The following is a 26,321-nucleotide window of genomic DNA, read 5'->3' on the forward strand; positions in this document are numbered from 1 at the left end:
CAAAAGAGGTTGTTTCCTCTTTCACAGAACCCAGCGTGTGCTCTGTAATATTGAGCCACTCAAACTGGCCACAAAAATCAGCCCCATCCACCAAATTCCCTGGATTGGGCCCAGATGACAGCATTTTACAGCTGAAACGTCTTTGATATCAGACAAAACACATGTGCAAACTGTGAGCAAGTCCAGCATTTCTGTTGCTCTGATGAAGGATTGCTGCTACATCTAGAGGCCAAGATTTCTTTATTGAAGGGGAGGAGAGTGGCTGCCCCTTATCCTGTAAGCCACAGGTAATACTCAGCCTCTGAGCCTCCACTCCAAGATGGTAACCTCTCATCTATTTTCAAAGTAAAATAGCAATATTAGGCAGAAATGTCAGAACAGCGGATACGAAGCTTGTATTTAAAAGCACTTTGTCCATGCAAAACAGCCCGAGAGAAATCACTGTGAAGCTCTCCCCTACTTCATTTTAAGGGTTAAAGCCAATGTACTTCAGGCCAGACAGATCATTTGTGTGAGAAGAGCAAACAATATTTAAGAATATACACACTTAGATCTTATTAAATAACTCGAGTACTGGCTGGGTGATTTCTGTTTATTACACTTTCAAATACGTTACTGAAAACACAAGCACTCACCTCCCTTTTTTTCCATTTCAAAATCCAAATCATCTGGAGAATTGTTCTGCAATTGCTCATCCTGTCAGTAATTTCAGAAAAAATTCTCTTGAATCATGTCCCCTCTAATTCCAACTTCTGTTTGATCTCTAACTTCCATCCTGGAATATGCCAAGAAGTGCTGAAGAGAACTGCAATGGTCACTGGTAGAATGAAATCTAATATTATGGAGGAAGGCTTGAGTATATGGCTCAGAATCATAAGTCAACCTACAATTTACTTATTTTTAGTCAGAGTTTACCCACTGAAACATTACGTGTGGGTTTCATTAGAGTTTCCCAAGGTCTGAACAAAAGTCCTTTTTGTTTTAGAAAACTAAGTGTACTAAGTATTATCTTCCAAACCCTATCACAAGTTCAAATCTACCATCTCTGATCCCACTAGAGCTTGCAATCACTCCAGGCTCCACTGCTTTTTCACTGCTGCCACCTGCACAAGCATTTGACAGTCATTCAAAAAGGATGGACCTCTGACAGAAAATAAAGCCCCAGGAAGCAAAGAGGAAGGAAAGAAGAGAGGAAACAGCATTGCTCCTGGGACAGCAATGGGATTCACACAGCTCCAAAGCTCCGCAACCTCACATCTCCCAGTTAACAGGAAAGCGAGCTGTTTGCTTTGGAAAAGGCATGTGGTGAAAATGGAACCAGCGTCGTATGTGGAATTTTGTGTCAATGCTCAGAAGTTTCCCTCTAGAGAGTTTTGGGTTTTCTGGTTTTTTTTCCAAGGAACTGTTACAAACTCAGTGTGGTGAATATAGGATGGATAACAGAGCTGACAGAAGAGCAGTTGGAAAGGGAAATCCATACTAACAGGATAGGGAATAAAGGGCACTGCAGAGAATACTGAACTACTACAAGCAGTAACCTGCCAGACTGGATCAGACCTTAAGGGACTCTAGCTAAGTCTCCAATCTTGTACAATGGTGATTATCACAGACTTTAGAGTTAAATGTTAGAACCATAATGGGGAAAATCCAGGATAAAATATCCCTTACATTAGATCTCATCCTAGTTTCTGAAAGTGCAAGATTGGAATAAACCTGAATCATGATGATTAATATTCTTGCCAACCCATTTTCAGCATTAAATTACTTTAATACATAATATCCTGAAGATTAAAAAGTTTTGTGTTCCTACTGAGCTTGTCATTTACAGCCAAATAAGTTACAATCTCACCTCTCTCTCGAATTTCAAGCATTGCATTCCAGCTTTTCCTACCGTGTTTTTCTGCTGACGGTGTATTTCACTCCAGACCCCTAACGCATCACAGGAAATCTGAGTTCAAGCATACTCTCATCTCTGTGCTATTAAACCTAAATCAAACAATTGTTAGACCATTTACCTTCTCTCCTCTTTCTGGGTACTACAACTTTAGATTGGTTGATATCCAGAAAATCTTAATGCAGAACAGACCAGCAAAGCAGCCATTGGAGAATACAGCTGAAGATATTCATGATAGCAATGTGATCCTGATTTCTGTATTACTTCCTTCCACCTTTTTCCTTCACAACACCCTCAAGCCAGATCTGTTCTAAGATGAAATCTATGGAGCTGTAAACCTAATACTTCCTGAAATGGAAGCAAATAAATGAGACACTGTAAATAACCTAAAAATCATAACAAAAAGAGAGAACTTGACTGCTTGATTTGTGCTAAATGTTTTCATTATTTCTCCTCAGTGCCAAACTTGCACACTCTTTATGTGGACTGCAAACCTCACAATAAAATGATCTTGTTTTCACACGTTTGCAAAATGAACCGCATTTGCAAAGATCTTAAAATATGGAAGCCTACCCCACTTATTTTGACTGAAATGGTTCATGTAAGCAGCTGAACCAGCAAACTGAGAAGGGCAGTAGCTCACAAGAAGTGTGTTGAACTCTTCAACTGGTATAACTGCAGCAGGGAGAAGATCTGCGTATATTCTTGTTGTCTAAATACTGATATGAGCAGCAGGCGATTTGTTGTAGCATCTCAATGTCAAGGGCATGTATTCTGATTAGAAATACAGTAACAAATATATTCCCAGATAAATATCATTTGGCTATGCAAGTATAAGGAACATGTTTTATTACAGACACAGCATTAGAAATAATGCAGTAATGCAGAAAGAAGCGTGTGAAATGAAGAGTTCTTCAACTCAAATATTCACTTTATTGCTTATGAACATGCATATTATATATACATGAAGATGTCTCCTAAAAAAGTTTCAAACTGAGTTGCCTAGCTAGATCCACAGTTATGCAACTCTTACCCTTTGATGCATCAGGAGATGGACAGAGCATTTGAAAAATGGAAGCAGAAGATGACCACTGAAACTTCCAGGAGGATCACTTGTCAGTAACTGCTTCTCTCTGCACAAGTTGTTTTTGCTCAGGCTGACAAGAGCTCTTACCTGTGTCTAATATGAAGTTTACTGCAATCAAAAGCAGAGCTTTCATTGACTCCAGCTGCCTCTGAATCCAAGGTGCCAAGAAATGTTTGCCGCTGACTTTCAGTGTGAAAGTCTGCACATTTATCCTTATTTAAACAGCTGCCCAACAGGAATTATGTCTAATTCACAGGGAATGCTTTTCAACCTTCAGTTCAAGGACTGGCATAATTTCTAAGGAAACCTCCAAAAGGTAACCAAGAAAAGCAAGTTCACTGTTAGTAGACCTAAACATGTTAAACAGTGCTCTGCACCTCCCTTTGAAGACTTCCAACCAACATAAAGTAGAATTAATTGCCTTACACTGACTAAATCTCCCAGCCTTATCAGGTTAAAGACAAAGAGGGACTGACAAACTCAAAGAACACCACAAGTAGTGGTGTTCACCATTGTAAGTCAGTGGTGAAAAGTGAAGGACAAGAGGGTCTTATTGCCCCTGAGAAGCTTTGCTACTCATAACTTGTTTCATTCTAAGAGATGTTACGTTCTACCAAAATCCTTGGAAGGAAATTTTTATTGTACTCAACAATGTACAACTGAAAACTCAAAGGCCACTAAAGTCTCTGTGGCATTGTAAACCAAAGCAAGCATACTTCTTCTACAGCTTTCAGCCTGGTAGTACAACAAAGAGCACACAACCGTTACAGAAGCTCCACATTTGCCTTGCACTGTAACAACTCTCTTGTGCCAAGCTGACACAGGAGAAGGTGTTAATTGATTAATCATTTACATAAGTCCTGTAGCAATCACAGTTTGGGAATCTATCTCACTTTGATAAATACAGTTGAGCTCCTACAAGCAGCTTATTCAGGCTTGTGACTCATCGCAGCTAAATCATTCCCTGTAAACATCTACAGGGTATGTAGAGATGCGGGGTGAAAAATTTCCCCTCCCTGTTTGCAGTTTTGCTGCACAAGCATGGGCTGTGAATTCTGAACAGTCTGGCTGCTCTATTTTCCTTCTTCTCCCTCTTCCTGGCAGCAAAAGTCATCCTATAGGACAAGCTGTAAAGAGGAGGATTATAACTCCCAATATAGACTTTCTACCAACCCAGAAAAAACATAATATAGATTTCTTCAACTGTACAATCAATGTACTAATAAAAAGGAGGAATGCGAATCAATGGGTGTCTGGAAAAAAAAAAACCAAAAACAAACTATCACAGAAGTAAAAGAGTGACTATGAGAGTTCTTTTAAAATGCTAAAAATCTGTAGCTGGCTTGCAGCCAGCTACAGTCAAACAGGAAATTCAGTATACAGATCTGAAATGTAAGTTCAAAAAGTAACATTCTCCCAACCCACCCTCACTCACACAGTCAATACTGTCCCAACCAAAAGTCTTCCTAGTGAATTCGTTATCTGTTTCCTTCCCCAGCGGAAAAGCCCCCCCATCCAGGCTTGTTTTGCTACGGATGGGAAACAACTAGAGATAAACAGCGTCTCTATGGGAAAATAAAGTACTTTAAGTAATCTCATCAGGATTTTTAGTGAAGATGTGGCCTCTGTGCAGACTTTAGACAATACACAATAAAATGATCTGAAATTGACGTACATAATGAAATTAATTCAGGGAAATTCAGCCATGCATCTAAAAGTCTTGTCATCGCTACAAAACAGAAATGAAACTAAACCAGATGAAAATGTTTAATATTTTCATAACTAAATTTAAAGCAGTATTTCCCATCTGCAGCCCTCCTCAAACTGTATTGTAAATTAAGAGATCAAGAAGACTGATGGCAAGTAGAGCAATTTTCTGGTTATTCTTAGCAGAGTTACCTTTGGGAAATGGTCTGGAGGCCAACTGTCTCCCTCCAGGTATTTTATTGGAATACTGAAACGAAGTTGTTGCTTAATGTTACAAGTATCTATCTAAAAAGTGAAAAGTCACCACAGTCAGTTTTAGTCACGCAGACAGAAGCTATTCTTAATACAAGGTTAATTTTTATAGATGTACTTCTAACTGTTCCGAATACAGAGCCAAATTCTGCATTGGTATATTTACATTAACAACTGAGTTATACCCATATTACACAACCATCAGTAGAAGTAGAATTCCAGCACCGTTTTTCCTACACTAAATTCTCACAAGTGATACACTAATTGAATATTTAACAATATTCAAAGGCAACAAATTAAGATGTTGTCAAAGATTTCCTAATGCTAATAACACTCACAGTAAGCAAAACAGGAGATACCAATATCATGAAAATACTCTGCTTTAGCTATGTTAGTAAAAATAAAACATTAGTCAAACTTCAGTTTCATTCGCTCTCCTTTCCGAAACTGAGTATTATTGCATCAGTACACTAGGGTTTGCAACCAAATGGTACACACATAATTATTCATAAAGTTTCATCCAAACTAGGAAGACACCACTCCTCAGATACATCCATATAACAGAGGAATTAAAAAAAAAAAAAAAAAAAAAAAAAAAATCTACTTTCCCTAAGAAAGAGGAACCACTGAAGGAGAAGGGCCAGGCTGGCACAAATAAGTGAATTAGATGTGTTTGCCCAGTCATTTAGAGAACAGCTGCTAAATGTTCCATCTCAATTCTTGGCTGGTGTACACCACCACCACTCTAAGGGCAAGGAAAACATAAGTAGCACATTGGAATGCTTCGCTTCAAAAAGTCTAATTTTGATTAAGTTATTACAGACAAAATCTCTCCAAGCAAACTTTGGGGGTTTTCACACAACATCGTTACAAAAGCAGCATTCACTGAAATTTAAATATCATCCTATGCAAACTCAGTCTTTTTGGATCAATACAGTTTCTTCACCCTTTGCTCTTGATTTCCTACATTTATAAATCCAGTATCAGGTCATGCTAATATGAAATAAGAATGCCTGAAAATAATGTTCACAGCGACATTTTTACCCTGGAGCTCACTTACGCTGGTATAACTGTAAAACTAATTGTGGAAACTCTACAGTAACATGCTTCCAACTCTCCCACCTCTGTCATGTTTTTCTCTCTTCTCAAATGTCAGTTCCTGTCTAGGCTGCAGCAAAGTATTCTAAACAGACCTACATTTTTCACTCAAAAGCTCCAGTGACTCACTCCTGCTATCTGCCAAGTCGGGGAGCTCTCAGACCCATTATCTCCCAGTTCCCCCCCGCCCCCGCTCAGACACTGGCACAGAACTGCAAAAGGAGAGAAAGCCTCTTGCATGACTGGCTGCTCATCTGATCAGGGTTCAGGCAAAGGGCCTGCGAAGGGAAATAGTCTTGCTAGCATAAATAGTTTTATTTTGGGACCTGTAAGGAAGCCTTAGTGCTTTTTCCTGGTGGATAATTTCTCCATTGGATGGAAGGGAGCTCATGAAGGTGGCTGGTCTAGCATGAGATGTGAGACCATTTAGGACAGCAATTGGCCATAAGTGATACATAAGCAAGGAAGAAAAAGCTAAGTAATTTAATTAAAAGCTGGGTGTTTGGAAAAAAGTTCAAATATTGAAAATATTCCTACAGCATTTATTTACTTTTACTGTGCCATAAAGGAATGTGTATAGACCACTGCTGCTTGCCTTGGCTAAGTGAGCAAAGAATGGGGCAAAACTTACACCCAAGGGAGTACATCTCTCACATGCACCAGGAACCCTAAAGGTTTTTCCCAGCAGGTTTGCACAAGCAGACCTGAATTTCAGTAAGGAAACTAGAAGTGCTAATCATCCATTACTTCTCTAAGCTAGAGATAATGGTAGAGTAAATACCTGTAAAGCTGCAGTGGGAAAGCACCAGTCACAATTCAGTAACTGGAAATTAAGCTGCAAGACACGACACAGCATCAGGGTTACTCTGTGTATCTCGTGTTCCTGAACCTAGCTCCCTCTGCCAAGAGAGCCTCAAACAAATAATGCAAGATAGTGTAAAATGGACTGTTGTTAATATTTATAACTATCCCTTAGAGGTACCTGTAAGTGGTCACTGGTACAAACAGCTTAGGTTCAAAGTTCTTCCTGCTTAAGGTTTTATGATTTGCTTCACACATTTATTTAATGGTTTTTGGATTCCCTGTGAAAGTGTATGTGAACTGGAAAAGAGTTCTGAAAGGAAAACTGAAAGGAAAAACTGACCACACAAAGTTGTGTCATGTGCCAGACTCATCAGTAAGATGGGTCTCTTGATTTGTACCTCAATACCCTCCTTCCTGAAAATTTTAAACCAGAAGGAAAAGAAACAGGTCCACAACTTGGCCGCAGGAGGTGCAAGCAATCTCCCTTTCTCTCAATTTCCTACCTTTATGAGAAAATTGGTATCCATCATCCTTTGAAAAGTGGAAGAGCAAAGGACTATCAGTGTTTATCTGTATTATAAGACCTAAAGATGTCAAACGTAGATGTAGAGATACACATTCTCTATAATCACATTACAACTAGCACGCTCTGCTCCCAAAGCCCTGAAATACAAAGAAAACACAGAGGAAAAGAAGTTTTATCATCTTGGTTCCACAGATGGGGAACCCAGCCATCTCAGAGGAGAGTTTAAAAAACCTGATGTATTCCACAATGAAGGATCTGATCTCCCCCTCTCTTCTCTACCATGTGCCTCAGGACAAACTGAACTCGGAGAATGACACTGGAAATGAGGGAAAACTATTTTGTTTCCCAGCTCTGCTGCAATTTTCTTGTATGCTATTACTTCTAACAATAAAGAAATAGATTAAAATCATACAAGACCCAGATAACACCAAACAGCAAAGTCATGAGAATTCAAAAGCAATTCAAGGAAACATCACAGAAAAGGAAGAGCACAATTAACTGTGGCTTTGGGGACAAAAGTAGTGTTCTGTGAATGCTAAAAAAAATTTGCAAACTTCAGTGAGGATTTTGAATGCACAAGGAGAGAACATTTCCACTTTCACGTGGTGATGAGCTAAGCATATAAATATACAGAAAAATTAACTCCTTCAAAGACAGATGATTTGCCTTCAACAGTCCATCCAAGGATGTAGATAACATCTGCCTGGCTTCAAGAGAGCAGGATTTTAAAAAGCATGCATAATCTGATATAAGGTGTGTCATCCAACAGTGATTACTGAAAAAAAATGAAGATTTAAGCTTTGTCAAAAGCACAACTTCACAATTTTTCTACCTCAACTGTAACTCAGCATTTTTTTTGAACAGGAGTCGAGAAGCAACTTCCAAACCCGTATACTTTGAAATAGGTGACCACCTATGTATTGGGATCTGATGTGGTTTAACCCCAGCCGGCAACTGAGCACCACACAGCCACTCGCTCACTTCCCCCCCCCAGTGGGATGGGGGAGAGAATCGCAAGGGTAAAAGTGAGAAAACTTGTGGGTTGAGATCAAGACAGTTTAACAGGGAAAGCAAAAGTCGCGCACACAAGCAAAGCAGAACAAGGAATTCCTTCACTTCTTCCCATGGGCAGGCAGGTGTTCAGCCATCTCCAGGAAAGCAGGGCTCCATCACACGTAACGGTGACTTGGGAAGACAAACGCCATCACTCTGAACGTCCCCCCCTTCCTCCTTCTTCCCCCACCTTTATATGCTGAGCATGATGTCATATGGTGTGGAATATCCCTTTGGTCAGTTGGGGTCAGCTGTCCTGGCTGTGTCCTCTCCGAACTTCTTGTGCACCCCCCAGCCTGCTCACTGGTGGGGTGGGGTGAGGAGCAGAAGAGGCCTTGACTCTGTGTCAGCACTGCTCAGCAGTAACTAAAACATCCCTGTGTTATCAACACTGTTTCCAGCACAAATCCAAAACACAGCCTTGTACTAGCTACTACGGAGAAAACTAACTCTATCCCAGCCAAAACCAGCATAGGATCCTATCTCCAACTTGGCTAACATTAAAATGGCCTCCTAAGTAAGTCTGCAGGCTCAACTTGGGAGTGCTGGCAAACAATTATTTTACAGATCAGCGATTTCTGCAACTCAATTAAGTCAGCGTGCTCCATGTGGCCACATTTTTCCCAGATGAAACTTGTTCATTTATAATTAAGCTGAACCATTAAATAACTACTAGACTTACTGATAAAATCAAGGAGTTATTCATTGCTGTCCTTACAACTGACTTGACAGCCTAAAAACCCATCCAGAGTACGTTAAGACTTTTTTTCACAGCAAAGGCTACTGCAGAGTGGCAAAAGAGCAGGAAAGAGCTACTCCTGCTGTAAGAACCTATTTCCTCCTCATATATCCTTAGGAAGAGATGCCTCACTTCAAACCCTCTCTGGTACATGCCATCTGTGGGACAGTGCTACTTCAGGAAGAGAAGGTGTAGCAAGCAACCGAGTTACAAACCACCTTCTAGGTAGACACGAGAGCTGAGGATGCCAAACATCTCCTGAATTAATACTCATTCATTGCTTATTTTATTAGGAGGGGGATTCAGCCTTCACATTATTGACTCTCAGAATAGTAAAAGCGCCACATCTACTTAAGTAGTGATTGATTTTTTTTTCTCCTATTTGTATTTCATTTCGCTCCTCTACATTTTTTACCTGTACACGATTTGTGTCTTTTCCATCTTCACTGCATTATTAGTACCCTTTTTAGAAAGAAACTTGATACAATGCATACTCAGGATGTGCTCTTTCATGGACAATCAAGGACCATGGTATCATGCCATTTTAGAGCATTGCCATGTACCTGGGGGAACAGTGTTTGCAAGCACTGCGGCTAACTGAGAAAACAGCATGCAGCCACTAGGACTTACTTGCTCTTGACTTGTCCTTGCCCATGAACTTAGGAAGATAGTATCTACAAATCCTCTGGCTGTTTATGGGCATTTATTTATTCTAGTCTTCCTTCATAAAGGGGTCCTTTTGTCAATGATATTTCTTGTGTTATGGTGGTGGTGGTGGTTAAGGAAATGTGTAGAACAAGGAGAAAACCTTTTTTCGGTTAGTGAGGCATATTTGCCTCTTTGTATGTTTGTTTCAATCTAATCACATGTATAAATTACTTCTCTTAAAAAGCTGAAAAGTAGTTTTATTTGAGAGTAGGGACAGGAAGAGAGACTACTGCAATAAACAGGGCAGAAAAGTAATTGTGTGCTTATTGATGCATTCTTCAGGGAAAGGACAGTAACAAAAAAGTAGGAGTCAAGGGATACAGATTCTGCCCCTTGTTCTAATATGGACCTTCTGCATGACTAGAAAAGTCACCCCACCTCATCTCTGAAATAACATTACTATTCATCAGTGGTGTCTACCAAAAAGAATGTGGGAAATATTTTTTTCATGTTTTTTGCAAATCACATTGTGACATCTGGATGGAAATGCTGGACAAGTGCAGTGTTATCACTCAAATATTAACTACCTTTTAGGGAACTTACTACTGTGCATAAGGTTAGGAAGGGAATGGAAACCTTGCCTTTGGTAGCTTCTGGAGGCATGATATTACTCCTGCCTCATAACACTTTTTTCCAGCATAGAAAAAGTAGGACCATAAAGTCCCATTTATTTCACCTTCCCTTTTTTTTAAGCTTCTGTACTTTTTTTCTTATTATTTCTGTAAGATATTTAGCTATTCATCATCTTTGCAGGTTACAATAGTGGCCTGCCTTAAATAAACATTTTAAAATTTCAGAATAAGTGTACCATATTTGGAATAAAAGATTTTCATTGTTATTATTATCATTAATATACCAGTTTTCTGTGTTGGCAACAGGAATAAGCAAGAGGACATCTGTGTAAGTGAGACAAGTGGATGGAGGAAAAAAAAACACAACATGAAATACAGCTAAGCGGGATTAAGAAATTTAAATAGAATGAACAGATTTAAACCTAACATTGAGACCTCATTTCAGACACCCAGTCTTTGCATATATCATCATGCCCAAATATGCCTTCAAGAACACATACAGCACATCGTAATAGGAATGGAAAGGCTTTACAGACTCGTGAATATTGGCCTATGGCATCTTGCCACTACAGAAACCCAAGAGAATAACACATTAAAAAGAATTCTCTCATTCTCCTTGCAGGTTTTGTTCTGGTTATTGGATTGGTGACTTTCTACCGCATCGGCCCATACACCAACCTCTCTTGGTCTTGCTATCTGAACATTGGAGCCTGTCTTTTGGCCACGCTGGCAGCTGCCATTCTCATATGGAACATCCTTCATAGGCGTGAGGACTGCATGGCACCCCGGGTCATTGTCATTAGCCGTACCCTGACCGCTCGGTTTCGCCGTGGCCTGGAAAACGACTATGTTGAGTCACCGTGCTGAAAGAGTGGACTTGAAAGGGGAAGGATCTCCAAGGAGATCTACATTAGAGTTGTTTTCTATAAATATATGCTATAATTTAAAACTAAGGGTTGAAAGACATCACAAAGCTCACTCTTGTGAGCAGAGGCCCTCAACTATTATTTGGATGGGCTCCATCTATATACATATGTATAAAACACATAATTTTATATATATTATATTATATTGCCCTCTCCCTCTGCTGTACAGCACAGAATGTTGGATTGTCAGAATCCTGACAGAGCATCACAGCTACATGTCAGCAGGGTCAGCTGTAGCAGACACAGAATGTATGCAATGAGAATATAGAAAAGAGGCAACCAAACACGTTTTCTCTGTCTGCATAAAGTTATCCTGCTCCCTAATAATAATGTAAAAAGCTATAGGAGACCAGTGGCAATAGCTTTAGAGTTAACAGGCAATCTGAGAAAGCAGAAAACTCACTATAGAATTAGTGATGACTTTAACAGCTGTTTAAATTTCATGATCTTCAGTCCTTCCATCCACCCCTTTTCAAAGAACTTATTAGCTGCAACACCTGCTCCCCAGCCACAGCATAGCCCAGACAGTAAAAAGCAAAAGCAACTCTAACCATTCTAATTGTAAAGTAAGGGAATGCAGAAGAATTAAGTTGCATTTTTTCAGATGCTTCTTTTGTATCCTGAGACAATGGTTTGGGTTTATCCTATATGTAAACAGACATGCCATTAAAAATTAAAAGGGTACGCAGCTAGAACAGGTCACACATGTCACTGAAAAAATCTACTTCAGTGTTACAATGAGGACAAATATCTGCAGAAAAAGGTTACCTGGACTCCTTAATAATCACAGATACTATTAACTTACATTATTGGAAATGATTATTAAGAACAGATATTTCAGCCCAACTTAACCTCTTTTCTTCCCAGCTTGCTTTAACATTTGCTGTGACATTTTCAGATTAGAGTGCTCTGTCAGGACACCCAGCTCTGCCCAGCAATGCTCAATGGCACATAACACAGTGAATATTGGAGAATATAACTGCCACTCAAGCACCCAAATTGGAGACTAAGACACATATACAGGACTTAAGCATGAGATTTAAAAAAGACCTGCCTGGTAACTTAATATGGTAATGAAATGAAAATAATTAGTACCTTTGGAAATAGGGATAGTGTTTATAAGCCTGACCCTGAGAAGCACATGGGCTCACAGAAGTCACGTGCACGTAACTTTCAGGAAGAAAAACAACAGGTCAAAAACTATTATGCAGAAATACTTAGGATACAGGAACTAGAGGCAATGACAGATGTTTAAAAACTCTAAGGATGCTACTCTGAGCACAGTTACTGATAGGTTTGAAGGACCATGAGCTGTGAATGTTACAAATTCTTTAGGACTGTTGTGTCGCTCCCAGCTGAGTACACTGCTTTTCTTTATCATTATTTCCACCATACTTTTCCACACTTTGTTAAAATGTGATCATCAAGCTGGCTCTTGAGTTCTGTTCTGCACTCAGTTCTGATGTAATAAGAAACTCAACCCCAACTGCTGCTCTGCACCATGTTCAAAGTGAGCAACGCTCTGCAGAGACTGATGCTCTAGAACAACTACATTGTTCTAGACTATCAGGATAGAATACCATAAAGCTGACAAAGAGTTTCTTCTAGCAGTAGGTTTGTAAAAACCAACTAAGATTTGTATTCATTTGCCTGCATTACTTTCTGGAAAATCTTTTCTAGAAATAATATGCTATGATTAATTGCAGGGTTTTTTTTAAATAAAATATTGGAATATTTAAAAGACATTATATTATTTCTTCTAATATTGCAATATCCATATTATAATAATGTACATTTAAATTTAAAAATCAGCTATGTGGTCGGTAAATTTGTAATACTTGGTATTACTGTGATTATTTTAGATGTATAAATAAAGTTGTGAATGTTCATTTTCTTCTAGTGATAAGGTGAGATTTTTGCCATTCAGACACAGAATAAGGTTCCTTGTTATCAATCATTTTTCCCATTTAGTAAAAAAGAATCCACAGAGCTTGCAACGTCTTGTAGACCAAGAATAAGCAGAGAATACATTAAAATGTCTGTAAGATAAAGATATTTCATCTTGTTAAAAATGAAAGGGAGAATGAAATCAGAGAGGAAAAATGTCAGGAGAATTTAGGAGGATCAAAACTTCACGCAAACTTTTAATTGAAAACAAACTGTACCCATAAAGAAATACATACAAATACTTACAATACCTTTTTATCAGCTTGATGGATTTGAAGGCCTCATCCATGTCTCCAGCAGTCAGATAGAAGCTGAAGTTCAGCATGGCATCCCGGGTAGTCTTATCACAGTCTCCTAATCCAATGAAATCTCTCATGGGTCTTCTCGCAACCATCTGAGACACCTTTATTGAGCCAGACTCTGCTTGTCCTTTCTCAGCTTCTCCCGGCTACAATGAGAATGTTATCATTTAGGTATCAAGTAGGTTGAAACTTACTCCTTTGTACGTGTAATTAATTACATTATTTCCACTAAAGTCCAAGTTTTCTATTTCTGCAGGACAATGATCAATAGTGACAATAGTTGCAATGTTTCAGAACTTCCTAGAAAATGCCCCAAAATATGGAATGTCATAGAAGACATTAGTATATCATAACGAACAATCACAGTATGTTAGTGATAGTTTGGAGGTCGGTAAAATACCACAGGAGAGGCAGCCTCCTATTACTATAGTCATAACTATTATTATTTTATATATATTATTATTATTATTATTACTATAATAGCAACTATTATTTTAAGTCCCCAGATTTCTGAATATTTCAGATAAACATTTCTCTAAGGTTAGTCTCTTCTCAAAAATGAGTCTACTGTTCTGAAAGTTAACTATATAGACCCAATTCTTTTATTCTTGCCTTCATGTGAAGCTTATGAATGCTAAAGCTCAGATTCAAACCCTTCCCCATAAAATGGGCAGTTCCGGAGCCTCTGGAGCTTCAGTGATACTTTCACCAGTCATTGAAAGGCAGCTCAAAGCAATTTAACCATTATTCAGAAAAAGAATAAAGATAAAGTCAATCATCAATATCAAATGATCTGTCTAGAGCGTAACAAGGAAACTTTCACAAGCCAAACACAGTGGAAGATCATCTGAGTCACGAAGGATACCAAATTTCACATACACTCTACCCCAATTGTATAGTTAGATGAGATAACTAAATGCTTTACAGAAGCCAATTAAAAAAAATAGTATTATATTCTTATACAATGAGAGTATTAGATGCACTTTTGGTTTCTTTTACTGTAAATGCGTTTGACTACAATTTGGGGAATTTCTGGAACCAGGACAGAAAAGACGTTATAATGAATAAGGAAAAACCCTGGAATGAAACCTGGTCAAAACAGACTTGTTGAATCAACTCGACTTGCTATATTTAAAGCAGACTCTGTTCATATACTAAATCATGTTTGCAACATGAATTATTATATAACAAGTAACCTAGTCACTAAGATACAGTAACCTACTGAGGGAAGAAAATGGAAACAGAAGAGAGAAAAGCAGAGAATGAAGGAAGAGTAACAAAATAATGCCGATACTTACAGGTTTATAGACACATCCCCTCCGAAAAAACAACTAATGGCAGCAATACAGAGTTAAAAAAAAAGAAAAAACAGACGTACTATCAAAGTAAAATAGCATGACACATGATGGGGGAAGTGTTAAAAGAGATTAGAAAATGCAGCAGATCACTTTTGACCTTTCAAATTAAGGGAAAAAGGAAAGTAAAATAGAGTGCAACTCTAGAAGCTAGATCTGCGCAGGAAGAGTGACAACAGTCAGTTCTTTGGAAGGGGGCTAAATTGCAAAGTACCACTCTGAATCTAAATATATTAAGAAGAAAAACATCTAGATACATTCTCCCTGTTTAACACTGCGCCTGAACCACATGAAATTAGATTTATGTGATCACATTGGTCTGCCTTACTCAGAAGATTTAGAGGATTAGAAGTCTCATTAATATTAAGTTCCTGCAGATTTTACAAAAATAAATGCCTTCGTAGAATAAACAGACTCTGTTAAGCTCTCCCTACAAGAAGGGAGCAGTGCAAATCATCGTCTTAAGAGGCACTAAGAAACTCAGGTCAGAGCTTAACCAGAAAACCAATCTGTAGGTAATAGGCTTCATTTCTTCCAGTATGCATGGTATTATTTACCTAAGATGCAAACAATTTTGGATTCATATTCAAGTTTAAGAAGTTAAAGCATGCATTCCTGGTATTTGTAGCACATAGGCATTTGGTGATAGTGCAAGATGAGTATTCTCGCTCTCTTTGGTATTCTGTGGGGATTAAGCTGAATTCCAAGAAGGAAATGGGTTACTTCTGCTGAAGCTAGTAGGAAATGTCCCCTCTTATGGCCTACTTAAAGTTGACACCCCACCCCCCCCTTACTTGCAATAGGCACGGTGACTACATAAAGTAGAAAGAGAACTTTTTTCACATCCCTTTTTCAGTTGCATTCCCTGGTAATTACTGTGTCTCCTGTGTTCTACGTCACATCTGGTTTGCAACACCCATGAAAAGCCAATTCAGTACAATTTCCACAATACTGCCAAGTACACCTGCATTAGAATTATCTTTTTGTCATTTCTACACGTGATGCAGCAACTGCCGTTGGAGTTGCTCTACTTACCCCAGACTCAATTTGGTTAAATTTGATCCCTACACAGTGAAAAGTCTGAACTTCTGGGAAGGGAAGGAATTGTGAAAGATTTCCTCACCTTTTTTGCAAAATAATAATGTGGCACCTCTATGCCCAGAAGAACCTGGTAGGATGAAGGCAATGGAAAGCTGTCCTGAAGCAAAAGGCCATGCTCTTCAGTACTGAAGAATGATATAATCCAAACATCCATCTGGAAAAGGAAGCAAAGCATTGTTTTGTTTTTATGCTGCAATATCCTTCTTTCATTTTGTTTTTATTTTCCATTTTCACTTGGCAGAACCTTCTCTTGAAAATAGTATGACATATACATTCACACGCACACACCTGCTGGCGAGGGCAGAGCTGCACGCTTCCTCCCTATAGTAAGTAGCCCACGACTCATTGTACATTACTGTGTTCCTACTGCAAAGGGACCTCCACCTCTGCCTTTCAGGAACCAACTTCACTGACCATAAAGAGGGAAGTCCCTGGCCACAGATTGCTGCTCTAGAAGTCTCTCTGACAGATCTGACTCAGGTCAAAGAAATACTCCCAACTGTTTTCTTTTTTTTTTTTTTTTTTTTTTTAAATACTGTATTATTTCTATTATAAGTTCAGCAGCTTACTGACTGCTTTGAGTTCCCAGGGAATATACCAGCCATTTAAAAATAGTTTCTGTAACAGTTTAAATATTGACCTGACCTAAGTCAAAATGAAGCATTTATTTCCAACTAAAGTTAATCAGACTTCTCATTTCTTAAAGAATAAGCACACAGTCAAAAGTTCTGTTGAATAAGGGCCAAAAAGTACGTTACACTCCTTTTATATCTTTTTGTTTTTCAACTTTATATAGAAGCCAAACATTTTTACTTGTTTACATTGGGAATATGGGGTTGAAGTGTTCTTCTCTTTGCTAGAAGACCCTACCAAGGCCTTTTGAGACATCCCTATTCCATTCCTCCTTTCTACATTCATCTTCCCATGATTTTTCTAAGGTCGTTTCAATCAACAAAAGAAACAAAGACCTTTCTATCTCTAAGTGGAAGAGGTTTAACTAAAATCATGCACGAACCAAAAAACCTTAAATCAACATGGACATTTCAAATCAATGGAATATTTATGAAGCACAGGCAGTTCTGTACAGACAAAATGATAAGGACCGCTACAAGCACATTAGCAGGGGAAGCGGGGAAGAATTGTTAGTCTGATGAAAGAAATCGTTGATTAGATAATTTCTGATCAATAAAAATGAAATCTTTTTTCTAATGTAAAAAAGATCATAAAAGATAATTTGGGGAGTACCATAAAGATGTACAATGACTGTCCAGAAAAGCAAAAGATACAAGAACTGGGTGGGAAGTGTGTACTTCACTGTTCATCTGAATGGCAGGGTCCCTGTTATCCTATCAAATTAATTCTTGCTGCTAAAAGTGGCCTCGAGATATAAAATCTGCATTATTTTTTTAAAAATGAGAATAAGTATCAAAACTCTAGATTATCAATTCACCCAATAATGTCACCTGAAAGACTGTAGTCCAGATACAAGCTTGCATTATGATCATCCTCAAAATTCTAGCATGGATAAAGAAATCACCTCCTTTTCTTCATCACTGTATGCAAGCTAGGGCTAAAACAGAAAGCTAACGTACAGTGACTGCCTGAAGCCACAGACACCAAACAGGTAGTTTCACTGTTCATTTTTGTACAAAATAATGTATACTACCTACTCCCCACATCCTTAGTGGAGGACCAATGATTTATTACTTGGACAGGGAGAACTCCATGTAAAGCAAGGTAAAACAAACAAACAAAAAGACCATACTGTGCTCTCAGTCTGTTTTTTCTTCTGGTCTGGATATTGTAGGCCTGTTTCAAGAACTGCTTCACATACAAAAAGTCTTGGTTCACTCTGGTCCCAGAAATGGCAAGCAGGGACGTGACTGTGCAACTCTGGATAGTCCACAGCAGACCTACTAAAAGACAAGAAAAAAAATGTAGAAAGGGAGACAAAATAATTCCAGCCCATTCAGCATATGAATGTAAACAAAGGGATAATTTTCAGATGATGATCAGTTATCTGTACCAGTACCTCTGCATTGTAACATTAACCATATACATCTTCCCACCTCCTAATACCTTATACTTGGCAATGCCACTTTTAGTTTGTTCTGTATACATTAACCATAACTCTAGGACATAAAAGCATTTCAGTAGAAAAAAAGCTGGTACTGCCACAAATACAAACAGGCACCTGAAATCTGTCTCCACTGAGATTACGTGTCCTACAGAAATACTTGAACATCCTTCAAATGATCTACCTTAGCAACTGCTACTGGTGTAGGTACTGTAACATGGGGACTACCCTCAGCTCTGTCTTCTTCTGGGTTTTACAACGTGCCCCAAGGTGCTTATTGCCAGCACTGCTAGAAATGCCCAGCCAGGTTAAAGATAGCTTGAGTACACTGATGTGCATTTAGATTGGCAGTACAGAGAGTTTCTAGTACATATGCCTCACGTTCAAATCCAGCTAAGCAGCGGTCATAAGAGATCACAACTAGATAACTGTGATTAAACTGATGGGGAAAAAAAAAAAAGAAATTAGTTTATATTCTCAGGCAACAGATCTCTCTCTACTGAGAGTTCAGCAAAGAGACCTAGGCATGCAGCATGATCGATGCTTTGAACCGCTGAACTTCTCGGAGCTGAGGGAAACTCCAGAGTTGCAGCTGAACCTGACCTGCAGCTGGGGGACTTCAGTCCCCAGATATGCCGTAGTTCCTTCCCTTCCCTCAGTACTGTGCCTGAACTTTATACTGTGTATGAAGAATTCCGAGGCACTGTGAAATAGCACATTAAGCACAAGGACTACCCCTGTAGCCTTAGGAAAGCCACTCTCTGGCAGCAGTTTAAATAAGAAACATTTTACTGCCTCCTTCGGGCATTTAAATACTACTTCAGTGCTGGCCATGTTAAGACTCTAGAAATACAGAATTCAGACTATTTTAGCAATGGCTTAGGATTCTTCTGAAAAAATACAGAATATAAATAGGTGTCAAATTTGAAAAAAGAGAGAAGCCAAAGACATCATTAAAATATTTTTCTCATTTGGTGTCATGTCGTGGTTTAATTACTAAATCCAAAACACAGCACTATACCAGCTACTAGGAAGAAAATTAACCCTATCCCAGCCGAAACCAGGACAGGTCACCACTGAAGGGTGGACTTTGTGAGGAGGATTGGAGTAGGGCTGGAAGGCAAATTAAGGGAGAGATTCAGAGGGATGCAGAAATACACCATGTCCTATTCATGCCACTGAATTCAAAATAAATTACTTGCAAACTGAAAAACAGTATTTGTGTAAAAAATTGGGAGCGCTTAGATTCTGCCTCAGGAGGAGAGAGAGAAGGGGAAGAAGTGTAGATTATTATTATTATTATTATTATTATTATTATTATTATTATTATTATTATTATTTTCCCATGAGTTTACTCATTCCAATTTCAAGATACTCTAAAATGAAGCACAGATAAATGGATTATTCACGCCGACAACATCTAGCATTTAAATATCAGTGAAATAGCATTACTAGTTTGTGGTGGCCTCTGTTGGGCTACACAAGATACTACACTTGAAAACAACTTTCTCACTACTCATTATTACACTGTTTGCATAACTGACCAAGACATAAGGCCCCAAATTTGCACTATCCTTAGTTTTTGATGAGCTGGGTAGTTTCTTCTGTTCTTCAGTGATAAGGAGAGTAAATCCTTTTTTGCTTGTAATATCTACAGCAGATAGTTGCTAAAAAAGCAAACCACCTTCTATTCTAACACTGTTTTTTCTTAAGAAAAATACAGTCAAAAAAATTATTGTAAAACCAGATGGGAATTTGTACCCTAACATTCCACCGTAATTCCATGAGAATTCCTAGTTCACTGCATTTTGCTGCCTTGCTACTAGGATTTCTAATGTATTCGCCACAGAACAGCTTGTATGAAAACAAAGCTGTCAGTTCTAAATAGGCATTTCATGAGATTTTATCCATACAAAAACATCCTGTATTTGACTTAGAAATTAACTTTTTTCCTAGGAGGAGCTTCAGAATGTCCTCTTTTCAGTTCCTACCCTGTAAACTCTTCATGGAAGAGTAGCTTTCCAAGATTTCCCAAGATTTTTCTTTATTTTAAGATCAGGATCCTGATTCCAGTCATATAATACCTCTACACATACCCCCCCAACACCCAGTCATCCTCCTCTCAGAGACCTCTTGAGCCAGATATGGCTCCCACATATCTAATAACTCTCACTGCATTTCTCTTCTGTGAGTTTGTCCAATACCTTCGTGAACCCTTCCTTCATCACCTATAACTTCCTTTGGCAAGGAGTTCCTTAGCTCAGCTGCATGCTGTCTGAAGAACCGCCTCCTCCTGCTTATTTTGAGCTTGCTTTCTGATACCTTCATTTGACACTCCCTAGTTCACACATTGGAAAAGACAGGGATGCAGGCTGATTGACATACAATGCACCAGTTTTAATTAATTCTTTAGAAATAAAATAATTAAATTTGTACAAGATCCTACACAAAGGCAGAGGAATGCCAGTATCAAGGCGTTGCTTGTCTTCACAGGGCAGATTCCTATCTTAAATCCACAAGTAATACTTCTCAAAATAAAAGCTTCTTACTTGTCAATGCCTTGTCCGGAAGAAAGCTTCTCTCTACCATTTCCCTGTTCAGCCTTGAAATCAAAGAGCGTAACTTTGTCCATTTCAGCATCATAGAAACAGATCTTGGAATCAATGTTCCCATCCGCCTACAAGAAGGGAAAACAAAAGCTGCTGAAGCATGCAGTCAAAAAGAAAAAAGGTAAAGTTCAGATGGTATGTTTATCTCATCTGATTCACGCTCTCAGTTTTGTTTACTGGTAATCACATAAGAACATTCTTTGGAAGAACTATCAGAAAACTTCTTGCTGTTTTTCTATTCTAGCAAGTTAGCCTTTGATTTCTTTGAAATGCTACGAAGTAGCTTTTGTAACTGAAATATTGCTTCCTTTTCTGGGTCGTTCTTCTCACCACACGTACAAAACCTTAACATACCTTAATTTTAGCGTTTAGTTACATGCTGGACATGATATTTCAAGACCCAATACACTGCATAGAACACGTAGGTTTATTTCTGAGAAGTGAATCTTGTGTCTTCAGTAATCTTCTTGAACTGCACCAGTCTATTAACTGATGGTCAGGTCCTAGGGCAGTAAGCGAAGAGCTTTGCCTCACCTTGCTAACAAGGATGCTGACTTTATTGCCATTAGCGTTGCACTTGACAGATGCAATGCCTCCAAGGCCAGGAAACAGCTCAGAGAAATTCTTGCTATTGCAGTGCACTTTTGCCTCTCTGTAGAAAGGAATAAACATAATCATATGGTGGCAAGCAACTGGCAATATGCATCAGCCAAAACATTTTTCAAATTATGGGTAAGACTTTTAAAAACAAACTATTTCAACCTTATGACACCACTGCCCCAGACTCCAGCTTCCTCTCCAGAGAATTGCTGCAACCTGCCTTTCTTTCAGGAAGAAGTTAATGAGACACTCTTTCCTCAGTGAATCAGCAAGAATAAACTTCAATGTTCCTACAGGATTCCCAAAACAGGGCTATACAGCAAGAACATCCTACCAGAATTTTGAAGTTAGAGGTCTGTTTTTCCTGCATAAGTAAGTTGAACAGTACCATGAATGTTCAATATAGCCCATCACGTAAAAGTTCTGTCTATGCAAAACACACTGTGGAGCAGGAGGAAAGAAATGTCATTGGGGGGTGATATTTATATCATCTTACTGGTCACTTTCCCTCTGTACAAAAGTTCCAAAAGACTGTATCATCCACATACTTAACACCCACCCTTCCCTACCCTACCCCCCACTTTTTTATTATCTCAAAAGAATCTTACTGCCGGTATAGATACAAACCCAGTGATCATTCAGCAACAAAGAGGACAAGTCTTATGAATCAAAAGAATGTGACAGAAAGAAGTGGCAGTAATTTAGACCAATAATACAATCCCACGGAAGAAAACTTTGATTCTGTAAAAATAACATTCTTGGGTTACATGTTTAGACCTCTCATTTATTCTAAGCCAACTATGCTTGCTTTGAAATTAGAGCGCGCTATACTGTCATCATTTGAGAAGAGGTATTTTCATGACCAGCCACAAAAATTTAACATAGCATGCAGGAGTTAAGCTACTTTTTCTCCACTATCAAACATCATAATCCAATATTTGTGCTAGTTACAACCTGCCCAAATCCAATAACTTGCAAGTTGTGTCCCATGCAGAATTTGTGCCATCTCAACACAGGTAACGAGTTTCCAAGTGGGTAACTAACTAGACTTCAGCATTCCTCTGGTGACAGTATGTAAGGAAGAACAGAATCCATTTCACTCTTGAGGTTTTTCAGGTTTTCAAAATTACATTTTTCATTAGCAGATAAATTTTCGAACTGGGAGTCATGTCAGGCACATATCTTTTTCATGCCACAGCTGTTTGTCAGCATGGGAACACACAAAGTCAAATAAACTTCTCTCTTAACCTAAACAGGAGGAAGAACAGAGTACCCACAATTGTAGGTTCACTTCCTCCATGGATTCACTGAATCAAGTTTGTTGATTTATGAGGAGATATGAGACCTAGCTTTTTTTTTTTCTTTCTTTATTTCAACACTTCTGAGATTATGGTCTTGGTCAAGTTATCAGCAGAAACATGTGACATCCTTTTCTTGATCCTCCATAAATTCTCCACCCGCTTTCAAATACACAGAAATATCCCTCACAATATCCTCTTTTAAAAATTATTATTATTATTGTTACTCATCCCATGATTTGTCTAATAATTCTGTGGCTCTTCCCTTGCTTTAGGGACAGGCCATCAGTTCACATAGGCTGCATGTATTGTCTCAAGATTCAAAGCGGCTATCACTTTTCATCAGATCAAAACCAACTAAAGATTTCCCCCTCCCCACAAAATATACGCTCAATTATAAACAGATGTTTTTAAAAGGCTTATTAATACCTGCGAGAGAGATCAAAGATTTTAAAGTGAGCCAAATCAGTTCCCACAGCCAGGAAATTTCCACAGACGTCCAAGAGGCACGGATTCCCCTCTGCTTCAGAGAACACCAGCAGCTGTTTAACTGTGCCCTGAGAAGAAACGTGTAACACCAGGTTTGTGTGTTCAGAGTCTAACTAGAAGGGACTTATTTTGTCACCAAGTTAAGTAACTAACTGCTGAACTTCTATGTTAGACAAATCACTACCAGCAAAATGAGAGGAACTACACACACACACACACACACACACGGTCTCTACAAATGCAATCTGTGTTTCAGGTTGAAAGCTGGATGTATAGCCTCAAAAAAAAAAAAATCAAAATTTAGAAGTATCCTTCTACAACAATTTCCTCTTCAATAATACAACTTTTTCCAACTAGGAGGGATACAGAAATACAGGTCCCTGAAGGTCCTTTAATATACAGCTGCAAAAATAAATATATTAATTAAATCAGTCCTTATTGTGATAAATCCCACCCATTCTTGAATACAAAATTTATTTCTTAAATAAAATTATGTATCATAGAACTCTGATAATTAGATTTCTCTTTTTTGGAGGCTGCAAAGGTTAAGCAAAACCAAAAAGATTTTGTAGGAACACACAGAATATGCAGGGTGTATTTTTCATTATAAGAATATTCAGTATGTTCATTTTCCTGTCAGTAATATACATATACATATTCAACCTGCATGCAATTTTGATCCTCAGAGTCTGGCCCTTACAGAATTCTGTTTTCTTTTATAAATACTTATTAGTTACAGTGCAGTAGCATTTAAAGTGACAGACTTTTTAAAGAATACAAAAGGTCAAAGATCTTTCTGCTGAAATACTCAAAATATTTTTTCTATGACAAAGGTAGAGTTAATAGATTTACAGAACATCCAGTTAACTTTTAAGCTGTAACACCAATCTTTGAAGAATATAAGGCATATTCATTGCTTCATGGTTTCATCAGCCCTTACCTGCCAAGTGCGGACCTGGACCCGATACGGCTCAACTGTGTACAGATTTTCTCCATGCACAGACAGAACTGGAGAGTCACAAAGAAAAGAGCCTGGAACAATCACAATAAACAGATTTTTTTAAAAGAAAAAAAAAAAGAAAAAATGGAATTTTGACTAAAAGTATTCAATTTCCACTATCTTGCACCAAATCCTTTTTTCAATCCGTCAGTCTCTACTGATTCCCGAACTCCGTGGTGTTGCAGCCTTCTTCCATTCTGCCACTACAACCAAAAGCTGGGACTCCTACTGAAAACAGGTGTTTTGTACACTCTGCCCATGAAAACAAGTGGGAGAGGAAGGGGAAAGAGTTGATATGGTGGGTGAAAGGAAGAAAAAAGACTAGTGCAATGTGAGGTTCCATTAAAAGAATTCAATCCTTCCTTCATTGAACTACAACTGAAGAGTGATAAAGGAATCTCTGTCAGAAAAGAAGAGTGGCTCTTAAATAATTTCATGAGTGTTGTAGACTGTTGGGACCTTGGTGGTAATAATGCATTGATTCAGCATGGAAAAGTTATAAAATAAATGAGTAAATATAGACAAGTTAAGCCACTTCTCAGAAAACACTTGATGGTTCTTAAAAGACAAAGCCTAAACTCTCAAACTTTTGGATGGGATTGATGGAATTCTGCATAACCTGTTTCTCAAGGCAGAAATATTTAGGGAGAATTAATCACAGAAGAAACTAATGTACGTGACTTACCTGTTTATACAGCAATTTATGGAACAGATTTTCCTGACAGCTGGGACTAAAACCTATTCCTTCCCAGTTCCTATGTAAGTGCTATGTAACCTCGATTACACTTTCTCCCAAGCAAAACAGAAAAGCCTTCAATAGCCATCATCATGACCTATCTGTAGAAGGCAACAGGAGCTATGGCTACAAAAGTAGCAAAAAAAATCTGTTCTTGATCAACTGTTGGAATGATTTACTTAAAAGATAAAAAGAGGCAGCCTTATCCTCATATCATGTTTTGTGCAAGGCCCTATATGATATGCTAGTTCTGAGGATACTTTCAAGTCTAGGTGTGACAGTCAGGTGTACATCTAATCTGTGGGAAACAGCAACAAGATACTTGGTTTTGTCAAGGCATCCGAGTGGGTGACTGGCCTCAGGAACTCTATGAATGAAGCACATTTAGTCTTAAGGTACTTCCAGGATTGGGTTAACAGAGGTTAAGAGGATATATATTTTAATTTTATGCCTACAGATTCACAGCACCTTCAGTTTTACCTCTGTTGCTGCACTGCTACTCATATACAGGAATACCAACATATTCGGAGGTTAACCCACACATTATATCCCAGCATATTTAGTGAGTAAAGCACAGATGTAGGAGTTGGCATTTGAGTTCTGATTTTGTTGATGATTTTTATACCCTAATCTTTCTATTCTGCAAAATGGGAATATGAAGTCAAATTAGTGTTAATAACATTTTTCACTTTGCACTTATGATTACAGTCCATCAGCTATCATGAATGAAGAGAAAGTGTAACTTTGGAGGAAGAGAACCATTGCAACTCTGATCAGTGTTCTAAGTCCTACCTGCACTTCTGAAGGTATCTCCTGAACACTCAAAGACAGTAACTTGCTTCCCATTCCAGAATACTACAGCATCCTAAACCAATCAAAAAAGCAAAAGAATATATACATTCAGTTTCTTTTGGAATCATACAGGAATTCATGCAATAACAGAGCAAGACCTTCCACACAATAGCCACCATTCACTAGTTCCTCTGTATACTGAGTTGGAAGGGTTTTGGTAACCCAGAAGTTCTCTGGTCAGCACCCAGAGAATTACTGAGTCACTGTGCTATCTGAAAAGCAGCTCCACCACAGCATCATTGCTACCATCGTAACAATACTTCCATTACACAATAAATTGAATATCAGAGAAGGGTTATATTAAAGACTTAGAAAGTTTGGTCTCCATACACCTAACCAGGCAAATGATCAAGCAAATAAATGAAAAACCCCAATTAACCTTAGTAGCGAAGACTCCATTAACATTCATATCAACACGAAGACTGTGTGTGGTTCCTGTGCTGAAGAAGGTCACATTAAACAGGTTGGGAGACACCTGTACAACAGCCACTTGCTGATGAAAATGAGATGACATGGCCTGCTCACTGAGGATCACCACAGAGCTGATGTTGTTCACTGCCAGCAGATTTTTTCGGGAGCCCCACTGCAC

The 26,321-nt window shown here is 38.5% G+C and overlaps 2 protein-coding genes across 5 annotated transcripts in view; one reads left to right on the top strand and one right to left on the bottom strand.

Moving 5' to 3' along the window:
• The window catches only part of TMEM204 (transmembrane protein 204), a 32,215-nt gene extending 18,961 nt beyond the window's left edge, over positions 1-13,254 (top strand). For both annotated transcript variants that reach the window (XM_076351227.1, XM_076351226.1), the window contains one exon: positions 11,063-13,254. In XM_076351227.1, coding sequence (XP_076207342.1) covers positions 11,063-11,307 — 245 coding nt within the window. In that variant the 3' untranslated portion in view covers positions 11,308-13,254. The remainder of the gene's footprint in view (positions 1-11,062) is intronic.
• IFT140 (intraflagellar transport 140) overlaps positions 1-26,321 on the bottom strand; it is a 91,117-nt gene that overhangs the window by 38,296 nt on the left and 26,500 nt on the right. The window contains exons 10-18 of one of the 3 annotated variants that reach the window (XM_076351221.1): positions 26,112-26,315; positions 25,673-25,745; positions 24,085-24,152; positions 23,085-23,212; positions 21,292-21,409; positions 20,698-20,825; positions 17,837-17,987; positions 16,094-16,225; positions 13,565-13,761 (exon numbers count right to left, since the gene is read on the bottom strand). In XM_076351221.1, the coding sequence (XP_076207336.1) occupies positions 13,565-13,761; positions 16,094-16,225; positions 17,837-17,987; positions 20,698-20,825; positions 21,292-21,409; positions 23,085-23,212; positions 24,085-24,152; positions 25,673-25,745; positions 26,112-26,315 (1,199 nt within the window). Of the gene's footprint in view, positions 1-13,564; positions 13,762-16,093; positions 16,226-17,836; positions 17,988-20,697; positions 20,826-21,291; positions 21,410-23,084; positions 23,213-24,084; positions 24,177-25,672; positions 25,746-26,111; positions 26,316-26,321 lie in introns of all 3 variants that reach the window. The other 2 variants (XM_076351220.1, XM_076351219.1) reach the window with 2 other exon arrangements.

Source organism: Aptenodytes patagonicus, chromosome 13 (assembly GCF_965638725.1).
Source record: "Aptenodytes patagonicus chromosome 13, bAptPat1.pri.cur, whole genome shotgun sequence".
Lineage (NCBI taxonomy): Eukaryota > Metazoa > Chordata > Aves > Sphenisciformes > Spheniscidae > Aptenodytes > Aptenodytes patagonicus.